At 37.5% G+C, this 13,161-nt stretch overlaps 1 protein-coding gene across 1 annotated transcript in view; it reads left to right on the forward strand.

The window, feature by feature from the left end:
- DECR1 (2,4-dienoyl-CoA reductase 1) overlaps positions 1–11,021 on the forward strand; it is a 45,853-nt gene extending 34,832 nt beyond the window's left edge. The window contains exons 7-10 of the mRNA XM_023222845.2: positions 1,567–1,639; positions 3,691–3,837; positions 10,693–10,755; positions 10,855–11,021. Coding sequence (XP_023078613.2) covers positions 1,567–1,639; positions 3,691–3,837; positions 10,693–10,755; positions 10,855–10,914 — 343 coding nt within the window. The 3' untranslated portion in view covers positions 10,915–11,021. The remainder of the gene's footprint in view (positions 1–1,566; positions 1,640–3,690; positions 3,838–10,692; positions 10,756–10,854) is intronic.
- The last annotated feature ends 2,140 nt before the right edge of the window (positions 11,022–13,161 follow it).

The raw sequence follows: 13,161 nt of genomic DNA on the forward strand, positions 1-13,161 counted from the left end.
TTTAATGATTGTCATTCTAACTGGCGTGAGATGGTATCTCATTGTGGTTTTGATTTGCATTTCTCTAATGATCAGTGATGATGAGCTTTTTTTTTTTTCATAGTTTGTTGGCTGCATAAATGTCTTCTTTTGAGAAGTGTCTGTTCATATCCTTTGGCCACTTTTTGATGGGGTTGTTTGTGTTTAATTTGTTTAAGTTCTTTAAGTTCTTTGTAGATTCTGGATATTAGCCCTTTATCAGATGGATAGATTGCAAAGCTTTTCTCCCATTCTGTAGGTTGCCTGTTCACTCTGTTGATGCTTTCTTTTGCTGTGCAGAAGCTCTTTGGTTTAATTAGATCCCATTTGTCAACTTTGAACTTAGCTCATTTTATCTATTGCAAAGATACAGTATCTTAAGGAGATTGTTATACTACACAATTTTCCTTTTGTAAGTCTAGAAAGACTTAAACAATTTTTCGTATTAGAAACAATTGTGCTTTTCCGGAACAATTAGCCTGCTTTTTCTTTATGGGTACTGTGGATTGTGTAACTGATTAGGCTTACCTTTTTTGTATAGAGTCATGGGATGAATAGATACCAGTTTGTGATGTGACTGTTGCAGTTATATGGAATGTCACACACTTCAGTAAATTTAGATATTAACTTCATTCTTGGCTCCATTATATTTTGTTATCCTGGCTTTTCTCGCTATCTTGCTTTTTTTTCTTTCCTTCTTTCTTTCAAATTACCCTGTCTTCCTCATTTGCATTATATGTATTCTTTTAAGCTACCTTGTCATTATTTGAAATTACATTAAGTATATATACACACAAATATATGTATGAATGTAAATTCCTAAAATGAATTTAGATTTTAAAAGAGCTATCTGTAAAGTAAGCTTTTAAAACAAGTTCCTTTGAAGTTCTTTGTTTGCTATTAGTGTTATATTTTGCTTCAGGACATTAAGCAAGATTTTGTTAGATTCCTATTTCCTTTCAAGTTTAGTTCAACAATTATATTAAAGCCTAGTTAGACATGGATGTGGTTAATATTTTCAGTTGATGTAATCTTTTACTCAAAACACTTGTGATGTTATAGACGTTATAATCCAATGTACAGTGCTATGAGTAAAGTTATAATGAACTTTGTAACTATAAGACTGAACTCCAGAAAATGTGAGGGAAGGGCATAAAGCACTCATGTTTTTATGTGAGTAATGAATACCTACTCTAAAAATGTATATTGACATTGGACTTCATATTCTAAACTACAAATGGTAGGTGGTATAGCATAGTGGTTAAGGACACGAAAATGTAAAGGTTAGGTTGTACAGTAGAGTGACTAAGGGTATAGACTGAAGCTAGACCTCTTCAGATTGACAAATTGGCCATTTGACGTAGAGAAAATGATTTAACCTTTCTGTGCCTTAGTTACATTATCTGTAATATAGGGAACAATAATAGTACCTACTTCTTCAGGTTGTAATCTCTGACATGTAGTAAGCATCTAGTGAGTCTCAGTTATTACTGTTTTTAACATATGGTATAATATCTCAGAATGTATGTTGTTGATTTTAATTTTTAGGTCTCTTGCAGCTGAATGGAGTAAATACGGAATGCGATTCAATGTCATTCAACCAGGGCCTATCAAAACCAAAGTAAGTAAGTTGTATTTTGCTTGTTATCACGTTGTAAATGATTAAATAATGAAACACTGATAGATATAGTCTGGTTGTTCTGTAAAGGACTTTCCAGAGATGCCTGGGTTTAGAGCCCTGGTTCTAGGGAAGAGGCCTTTGCCTTTATTCATTATCGAATATAAGAAATAAGGAGGTGGGCAGGAATATACCAGTTATGCAATTTCTTCATAATGTCAATTTCAGTGTCTTAATCTTTTGGGATCTTTTATGCCATCAGTGTTGGCACTTTATCTGATTTGCTTCAGTGGTTATTGTCCTGTATTTGTTAACTTCACGACATTTTAAAGGCTCTTACATTGTCTGACGTCCTTTTTTAAAAAAAAATCAAGGAAATGTAACTATATTTATAGTTTGAGGGATGCTCCAGTAACTTATTATACAGTCTTTCTCTTGCTATAGGTAGGTAGCATTTTCCTTGACTCATGCTTGTGCCCTTTCACTCTCAGTCAGTTATGCATGTCATCTAACGCCCACATCCCTCTGATTATGAATCCTTCTGACAGCATGGATTTCACCTGTAAATAATAATCCTTGCAGATACTCATTGCAACTTGTAATTATGTCTAATGTTGTCACAGGTGTTGCTCAGAATGTCCACAGCTTCTCTGCTCTCTCATTATCCCAAAATAACTTCACCCTCACACTTCTGTTGGTTTTCACCTAAAGCAGGTATTTATAATGCCAACCAGATGTAATGTTGAAAGGTCAGGCAAAATTTGGTAACTTGTTTAAGTTGTGTAAACATATTGGAAAATAATACTCAGGGATATTTGGGTTATAGGTAGCTCTGGGTATTAAGTAATAACTTGGAAATGTCCATATTAGTTTATTTAGCAGTTTAAAGGATGGGAAATAGAAATAAAAACTTCCTGAGTGATTGAAACTTGATTGACTGTCTTATTTATCTGACAATTCAATACTAAACAGTCTAATAAAGTTAGTGGAAAGAAACTTAAAAACATAACATTAAAACACATGATTCAGGGTGGCCCTGTCCTAAGCATATCTGAAAAGAGGCTTATAGACACAAATGCTTCTCTCCAGGATGCCAATATCTAGGGAAAAATCACCTGCGTTTTATTTATTTATTTAACCTATCTTTACTGACTGTTCACTGTATGCAAGGGTACTGAGAAAGATACAGAAATACCTCTGAGAAAGTGCTTACCACTAAGGAGTTTATAGTCTAGCCACTGAGACAGGAGTTGTACCCAAATAATAACTATTTATTATTGAAGAGATTAAAAGAAAACTGAGGTGTAGAAACTCCCTAGCATGCACTTTTTAGAACCAAGATTGGGACCAGTTGCTACCCCTTGTCTCTGGGCTTTATACCCTCCTGGGAAGGACTGGAGGTCTCTCATGGAGTCCTGTGAGTGTTTGTTCTGCCTTATGGCCACGTTATTGAAGAAAACTGTCACCTAAACTTCAAGGCACTAGTACAGAAAAATCAGTTGTTTTTATTAATCATGCACATCCATAATTCGTCTTGGTTTGTTCCTTCACATCACTGACAGAAAGCAAATTGTTTGGCAAATTTAGTTATAGTTTTTCTCTCTCTAGAATCTAATTGAATTTCTATATTCTTGTTTTCTTCCTTTTCTAATATTTTGGGATGAAAGAAAAGGAATTTCCTCCTAAATATTTCCTATGAGCCACTTTTCTGTGTTTATGAAAAGCCAGTAATACCACTGCCTTTACCACATAAGCTTGTACATATTTGAGTACCTTTATATACATTTTTTCATTTGATGCTTATAACAGTTTTGTGAGGTAGCTAAGATAGATATCCTCATTTTATATAGAAGAAACTAAGATTAAAAGAGTTATATTTTCCAGTGATCTATTTTTTCTTTAAAGAAGAATTTGGTGAAATTGTTTTTTACTTACAAAGCCTAAGGTTTTAAGCTGCATAAGTAGCATGCCATTTTATACACATTATTTTCTTAAGTAGGAAAGGAGTTGATTGAAATACCCAACACAACCCAATTGTTTTCTTAATTTCTAAGGGTGCCTTTAGCCGTATGGACCCAACTGGAACATTTGAGAAAGAAATGATTGACAGAATTCCCTGTGGTCGCCTGGGGACTATAGAAGAGCTCGCAAATCTTGCTGCTTTCCTTTGTAGTGATTATGCTTCTTGGATTAATGGAGCAGTAAGCATTGTTTATTTCTCTTCACTTTTTTTCTCAGGAGTGTGTTTGGGGCAGGGAAGTCTGTTCTGGAACCAATCCTGACAATGCTAAATGTAAATATGATTTAAAATATGTATTTAGCTGTAAATAATATAAAAATATTATATATATTGTTTAAACTATGACATTTATTCAGTGATGTATTAGTCCGTTCTCACACTGCTAAAGACATACCTGCAACTGTAATTTAGAAAGAAAAGAGGTATAAGGGAAGCGCAAGGAGTCAGGAAATTCCCTTTCCTAGCAAAGGGAAGCCCTGACAGATGGTACCTGGAAAATTGGGACACTCCCACCCTAATACTGCACTTTTCCAATGGTCTTAGCAAACGGCCCACCAGGAGATTGTATCCTGCACCTGGCTTGGATGGCCCCACGCCCACAGAACCTCACTCACTGCTGGCACAGCAGTCTGAGATCGAAATGCAAGGCCACAGCAAGACTGGGGGAGGAGCGTCCGCCAATGCTGAGGCTTGAATAGGTAAACAAAGTGGCCCAGAAGCTCAAACTGGGTGGAGCCCACCGAAGCTCAGAGAGGCCTGCCTGCCTCTGTAGACTCCACCTCTGAGGGCAGGGCATAGCTGAACAAAAGGCAGCAGAAACTTCTGCAGACTTGAAGGCCCCTGTCTGACAGCTTTCAAGAGAGTAGTGGTTCTCCCAGCACGGAGTTTGAGATCTGAGAACGGACAGACTGCTCCCGCAAGTGGGTCCCTGACCCCTGAGTAGCCTAACTGGGAGACACCTCCCAATAGGGGCCGACTGACACCTCATACAGCTGGGTCCGCTCTGAGACGAAGATTCCAGAGGAACGATCGGGCAGCAACATTTGCTCTTCTGCAATATTTGCTGTTCTGTAGCCTCCGCTGGTGGTACCCAGGCAAACAGGATCTGGAGTGGACCTCCAGCACATTCCAGCAAACTCCAGCAAAACAGACCTGCAGCTGAGGGTCCTGACTGTTAGAAGGAAAACTAACAAACAGAAAGGACATCCACACCAAAACCCCATCTGTATATCACCATCATTAAAGACCAAATGTAGACAAAACCTCAAAGATGGGGAGAAACCAGAGCAGAAAAGCTGAAAATTCTAAAAATTAGAGCAGCTTTTCTCCTCCAAAGGAATGCAGCTCCCCGCCAGCAATGAAACAAAGCTGGATGCAGAATGACTTTGACGAGTTGAGAGAAGAAGGCATCAGATGATCAGTAATAACAAACTTCTCCAAGCTAAAGGAAGATGTTCAAACCCATTGCAAAGAAGCTAAAAACCTTGAAAAAAGATTAGACAAATGGCTAGCTAGAATAAATAGCATAGAGAAGACCTTAAATGACCTGATGGAGCTGAAAACCATGGCATGAGAACTACGTGACACATGCACAAGCTTCAGTAGCTGATTTGATCAAGTGGAAGAAAGGGTATCAGCGATTAAAGATCAAATGAATGAAATGAAGCGAGAAGAGAAGTTTAGAGAAAAAAGAGTAAAACCAAACGAATAAAGCCTCCAGGAAATATGGGACTATGTGAAAAGACCAAATCTACATCTGATTGGTGTACCTGAAAGTGATGGGGAGAAGGGAACCAAGTTGGAAAACACTCTTCAGGATATGACCCAGGAAAATTTCCCCAACCTACCAAGGCAGGCCAACATTCAAATTCAGGAAATACAGAGAATGCTACAAAGATACTCCTCGAGAAGAGCAACTCCAAGACACATAATTGTCAGATTCACCAAAGTTGAAATGAAGGAAAAAATGTTAAGGGCAGCCAGAGAGAAAGGTCGGGTTACCCACGAAGGGAAGCCCATCAGACTAAGAGCAGATCTCTCGGCAGAAACTACAAGCCAGAAGAGAGTGGGGGCCAATATTCAACGTTCTTAAAGAAAAGAATTTTCTACTCAGAATTTCATATCCAGCCAAACTAAGTTTCATAAGTGAAGGAGAAATAAAATCCTTTACAGACAAGCAAATGCTTAGAGATTTTGTCACCACCAGGCCTGCCTTACAAGAGCTCCTAAAGGAAGCACTAAACTTGGAAAGGAACAACTGGTACCAGCCACTGCAAAAACATGCCAAATTGTAAAGACCATCGATGCTAGGAAGCAACTGCATCAACTAATGAGCAAAATAACCAGCTAACATCATAATGACAGGATCAAGTTCACACATACCAATATTAACCTTAACTGTAAATGGGCTAAATGCTCCAATTAAAAGACACAGACTGGCAAATTGGATAAAGAGTCAAGACCCATCAGTGTGCTGTATTCAGGAGACCCATCTCATGTGCAGAGACACACATAGGCTCAAAATAAAGGGATGGAGGAAGATCTACCAAGCAAATGGTAAACAACAAAAAAAGCAGGGGTTGCAATCCTAGTCTCTGATAAAACAGACTTGAAACCAACAAAGATCAAAAGAGACAAAGAAGGCCATTACATAACAGTAAAGGGATCAATTCAACAAGAAGAGCTAACTATCCTAAATATATATGCACCCAATACAGGAGCACTCAGATCCATAAAGCAAGTTCTTAGAGACCTACAAAGAGACGTAGACTCCCACACAATAATAATGGGAGACTTTAACACCCCACTGTCAACATTAGATAGATCAACGAGACAGAAAGTTAACAAGGATACCCAGGAATTGAACTCAGCTCTGCACCAAGCAGACCTAATAGACATCTACAGGACTCCCACCCCAAATCAACAGAATATACATTATTCTCAGCACCACATCACACTTATTCCAAAATTGACCACATAGTTGGAAGTAAAGCACTCCTCAGCAAATGTAAAAGAACAGAAATTGTAACAGACTGTCTCTCAGACCACAGTGCAATCAGACTAGAACTGAGGATTAAGAAACTCACTCAAAACCACTCAACTACAAGGAAACTGAACAATCTGCTCCTGAATGACTACTGGGTACGTAACAAAATGAAAGCAGAAATAAAGATGTTCTTTGAAGCCAATGAGAAAAAAGACACAATATACCAGACTCTCTGGGACACATTTAAAGCAGTGTGTAGAGGGAAATTTATAGCACTAAATGCCCACAAGAGAAAGCAGGAAAGATCTAAAATTGACACCCTAACATCACAATTAAAAGAACTAGAGAAGCAAGAGCAAACACGTTCAAAAGCCAGCAGAAGGCAAGAAATTACTAAGAGCAGAAATGAAGGAGATAGAGACACCAACAACGCCTCAAAAAATCAATGAATCCAGGAGCTGGTTTCTTGAAAAGATCAACAAAATTGATAGATCATTATCAAGACTAATAAAGAAGGAAAGAGAGAAGAATCAAATAGACACAATAAAAAATGATAAAGGGGATATCACCACCAATCCCACAGAAATACAAACTCCCATCAGATAATACTATAAACACCTCTACACAAGTAAACTATAGAAAATCTAGAAGAAATGGATAAATTCCTGGACACATACACCCTCCTAAGACTAAACCAGGAAGAAGTTGAATCCCTGAATAGACCAATAACATGCTCCTTAATGAAGGCAATAATGAATAGCCTACCAACCAAAAAAAGTCCAGGACCAGACAGATTCACAGCTGTATTCTACCAGAGGTACAAAGAGGAGCTGGTACCATTCCTTCTGAAACTACTCCAATCAATAGAAAAAGAGGGAGTCCTCCCTAATTCATTTTATGAGGCCAGCATCATCCTGATACCAAAGCCTGGCAGAGACACAACAAAAAAAAGAGAATTTCAGACCAATATCCCTGATGAACATCGATGCAAAAATCCTCAATAAAATACTGGCAAACCGAATTCAGCAGCAATTCAAAAAGCTTATCCACCATGATCAAGTTGGCTTCATCCCTGGGATGCAAGGCTGGTTCAACATATGCTAATCAATAAACATAATGCATCATATAAATAAAACCAAAGACAAAACCACATGATTATCTTAATAGATGCAGAAAATGCCTTCGACAAAATTCAACAGCCCTTCATGCTAAAAACTCTCAATAAACTAGGTATTGATGGGACATATCTCAAAATAATAAGAACTATTTATGACAAACCCACAGCTAATATCATACTGAATGGGCATAAACTGGAAGCATTCCCTTTGAAAACTGGCACAAGACAGGGATGCCCTCTCTCACCACTCCTATTCAACATAGTGTTGAAAGTTCTGGCCAGGGCAGTCAGGCAGGAGAAAGAAATAAAGGGTATTCAGTTAGGAAAAGAGGAAGTCAAATTGTCCCTGTTTGCAGATGACATGATATATTTAGAAAACCCCATCATCTCAGCCCAAAATCTCCTTAAGCCGATAAGCAACTTCAGCAAAGTCTCAGGATACAAAATCAATGTGAAAAAAAGCACAAGCATTCCTGTACACCAATAACAGACAAACAGAGGGTCAAATCATGAGTGAACTCCCATTTGCCATTGCTTCAAAGAGAATAAAATACCTAGGAATCCAACTTATAAGGGATGTGAAGGACCTCTTCAAGGAGAACTACAAACCACTGCTCAGTGAAATAAAAGAGGACACAAACAAATGGAAGAACTTTCCATGCTCATGGATAAGAAGAATCAATGTTATGAAAGTGGCCACACTGCCCAAGGTAATTTATAGATTCAGTGCCATCCCCTTTAAGCTACCAATGACTTTCTTCACAGAATTGGAAAAAACTAAATTTCATATGGAACCAAAAAAGAGCCCGCATTGCCAAGACAATCCTAAGCCAAAAGAAGAAAGCTGGAGGCATCATGCTACCTGACTTCAAACTATACTACAAGGCTATGGTAACCAAAACAGGATGGTACTGGTACCAAAACAGAGATATAGACCAATGGAACAGAAAAGAGCCCTCGGAAATAATACCACACATCTACTACCATCTAATCTTTGACAAACCTGACAAAAAAAAAGAAATGGGGAAAGGATTCCCTATTTAATAAATGATACTAGGAAAACTGGCTAGCCATATGTAGAAAGCTGAAACTGGGTCCCTTCCTTCCATCTTATGCAAAAATTAATTCAAGATGGATTAAAGACTTAAATGTTAGACCTGAAACCATAAAAACCCTAGAAGAAAACCTAGGCAATACCATTCAGGACATAGGCATGGGCAAGGACTTCATGACTAAAACACCAAAAGCAATGGCAGCAAAAGCCAAAATAGACAAATGGGATCTTATTAAACTGAAGAGTTTCTGCACAGCAAAAGAAACTACCATCAGAGTGAACAGGCAACCTGCAGAATGGGAGAAAATTTTTACAATCTACCCATCTGACAAAGGGCTAATATTCAAAATCTACTAAGAACTTAAAGAAATTTACAAGAAAAAATCAACCCCATCAAAAAGTGGATGAAGGATATGAACAGACACCTCGTGAAAGAAGATATTTATGCAGCCAACAGACACATGAGAAAATGCTCATCATCACTGGACATCAAAGAAATAGAAATCAAAACTACAATGAGATACCATCTCACACCAGTTAGAATGGCAATCATTAAAAAGTCAGGGAACAACAGGTGCTGGAGAGGATGTGGGGAAATAGGAACACTTTTACACTGTTGGTGAGACTATAAACTAGTTCACCCATTGTGGAAGACAGTGTGGTGATTCCTCAAGGATCTAGAACCAGAAATACCATTTGACCCAGCCATCCCATTACTGGGGATATACCCAAAGAATTATAAATCGTGCTGCTATAGAGACACATGCACACATATGTTTATTGCGGCACTATTCACAATAGCAAAGACTTGGAACCGACCCAAATGTACATCAATGAAAGACTGGATTAAGAAAATGTGGTGCATATACACCATGGAATACTATGCAGCCATTAAAATGGATGAGTTCATGTCCTTTGTAGGGAATGGATGCAGCTGGAAACCATCATTCTCGGCAAACTACTGCAAGAACAGAAAACCAAACACCACATGTTCTCATTCATAGGTGGGAATTGAACAATGAGAACACCTGGACACAGGGTAGGGAACACCACACACAGGGGCCTATCATGGGGTGGGGGGGAGGGGGGAGGGATAGCATTAGCAGATATACCTAATGTAAATGACGAGTTAATGGGTGCAGCACACCAACATCACACATGTATACATATGTAAGAAGCATGCATGTTGTGCACATGTACCCTAGAACTTCAAATATAATTAAAAAATAAAAAGAAAAGAGGTTTAATTGACTCACAGTTCTGCATGTCTGAGGAGGGCTCAGAAAACTTATATGGCTGAAGGGTAAAAGTCATAACTTAACATGGTGTCAGGCAATAGAGAGGGAGAGAGAGAGAAAAGGGAGACAGAGAGGTGTGTGTGTGTGTGTGTGTGTGTGTGTGTGTGTGTGTGTGTGTGTGTGTGAAGGGGAAAGAGCCCCTTATAAAACCATCAGATCTTGTGAGAACTCACTGACTATAACAAGAACAGCATAGGGGAAACTGCCTATTCCAATCACCTCTCACCGGGTCCCTCCCTCCACACCTGGGCATTATGAGGATTACAATTAAAGATGAGATTTTTGTGGGGACACAGCCAAACCATATCAAGTGATAAATTAATAGATGCAAGTTACCTTGATAGATATACCTTTAAGATGATCTTCAAGATTGGGTAGATTTTTGAAATTGTGGAGATGTTAGAAATAGAATTATGAACTGTGTAAATCAATTTAGGTTTAATCATGAGTTTTATCTTTAAAATTTGGGCTTGATTTAAAGTGCCAAAGAGATATTCCATCCAAAGTATGGGAAAATGGCTAGTGGTTCAGAAACTTTTTAAAAGGAGTAGTTTCAGAGTTTAAAAATTTGTTTTTTCCAGGTTGTTAAATTTGATGGTGGAGAGGAAGTACTTATTTCAGGAGAATTCAATAACCTGAGAAAGGTAATGCCATTTTGTGTGTATAATGTAATATTAGCAGCTCGGTTACTAAGCTTTAAAAACATGTAAAAAGCACATTAAATTGACATCTTTTTGTGTTAGGTCACCAAGGAGCAGTGGGACACCATAGAAGGACTCATCAGGAAGACAAAAGGTTCCTAAGACCACTTTGGCCTTCATCTTGGTTACAAAAAAGGGAATAGAAATGAAACAAATGATCTCTCATCTTTTGACTATTTCAAGTCTAATAAATTGTTAATTAACAAACATTCATTGAATATGTATTTTGTGCCAAGCCAGTGATAGCCATTGTATATTCAATGATGAATAAAATGAAATATAGTCCTTCAAAACATTAAAAAAAAAAAAGGAGGCATAGGGAGAGTAGGTAGTAGGTAAAGATTCCTCTTTACCTACTGATAGAGGTAAAAAGTGCTTAGAAGTACAGAAAACAGATCTTTGTGGCTTGGAAAATCAGGAGAAACTCAATGATGGGGGTAGTATTTGAGTTACATATTATACTATGCCTATACTGATAGGGCCTAAAAGAAAGAAATTAGAGGATACACACTAAATATAATAGACTTTGCCTTTCCAGTATATTTTCTTTTCACTGGACTTGTGAATTACTTCTTTGGGTAACTCAGTATTAACTCAAATCTTCAATTTTTACTAGGACCTATTTGTAGCCAGGCATTTCATTTAGTACTGAATTAGCTATAGCCCTTGCCCTTTTGAAATTCATTATCTAGCAAGATAGTCAAACTTATAAATAATTATTTATGGTACATTGTGATAAGTATTATTCCAGCAGTATTTGAGTGTGGAGGAGGAAGTAATTCATTCTGTCTCCAGAGTTTAGAAAATGTGATGCCTAGGAGATAGCATGCCATCCCAGCTGTAAAACAAGAATAGATTTCTCTGGGTAAAAAAGGTAAACAAAGTCTATAAAATATTTTTGTGTATCATTTGATTAAATTTCCTCTTTGGTTTGACTATTTTGTCATCCTGAAAATCAAATAATAATGAATCCAAAGTCTCAAGTCTACAGAGCTATACTTCTGAGACTTTATTTTTAAAATGTCCATTTTGCTTTCCCAGGAGTCACTTATAACATGTTCACTAGACTGACTATTGCCATTGCCCAAGTTGACAGGAGAGGAAACCGGCTTCCATATTACCTCATCTGAATAAATCTGCAAAGGAATCCAGTTTTCCTGTTTGAATATATATGCCACAAGCCCCATGGAAACCCCAATTACATTGACAGTTAATTTTGTACATAAATTACATTTATTACATTTAATTGTGTACATATAGGGGAATGTTAATAGATTTGGAATAAGTGGCCTGACATTTCCAATTATACTGACTTTCACTGGGCTTTTTAGGCTGTTACACTTTTTCTCCACATGCTTGCAATACAATACTCATGCAGACAGTTACCTGGTCTCCATTTTACCTGTTGTACTGATCCTGTGTATTAGTCTGTTCTCATGCTGCTAATAAAGACATAACCAAAACTGGGTAATTTATAAAGGAAAGAGGTTTTGTTGACTCATAGTTCAGCATGGCTAGGGAGGCTTCACAATCGTGGCAGAAGGTGAGTGAGGAGCAAAGTCACGTCTTATGTGGTGGCAGGCAAGAGAGCTTGTGCAGGGGAACTCCCATTTATAAAACCATCAGATCTTGTGATGCTTATTCACTATCACATTATTGTATTGATATTGTGTCCACACACCATTAGTGATGGTTTATCACTCATTCCATTTCCAAACCCACCTTCCCACCCACCTCTCACCAAACATACAAAGACACTTTCCCTCCACTGATTCCACCAATATAGCCATGTTTCTCTTTCTGTTTAAAATGATACTAAATGTTTACATTTATATAACTTAATACATTTTTTTTCCAGTGTGGTCTCAACCTTTTTTTTAAAACAAAATTCAGATTACATGATAAATCAGATCCTTTTTAAGATAAATATTATTTTTAGTATTCTGTTGTTTTGATGTATCATAATTTAATTTATTGGAAATAGGATTATTTATAATTTTATCTTTTTAAATTTTTATAAAGACAGTGTCTTGCTATATTTATCAGGCTGGTCTTGAACTCCTGACCTCAAGTGATCCTCCTGCCTTGGCCTCCCAAAGTGCTGGGGTTACAGGCATGAGCCACTGAACCTGGCCTTTGTTTTAAAATTTTTTGTTTTTAAATGTTTTTCAAGAATGCTGATGCCTCCCTTGCCAATGCATTTTAAAATTAGTATTAATATTACTTTTGATTGGAAAATCATAATTGAATTCATTTATGGGGTACCCTGTACCTTTTAGGGGTACAGTGTGATGTTTTGATATATGTATACAGTTAGGCAGGAGTCTAGACCCAACATGGTGGCGTTAC

Source organism: Piliocolobus tephrosceles, chromosome 7, assembly GCF_002776525.5.
Source record: "Piliocolobus tephrosceles isolate RC106 chromosome 7, ASM277652v3, whole genome shotgun sequence".
Taxonomy (NCBI): Eukaryota; Metazoa; Chordata; class Mammalia; order Primates; family Cercopithecidae; genus Piliocolobus; species Piliocolobus tephrosceles.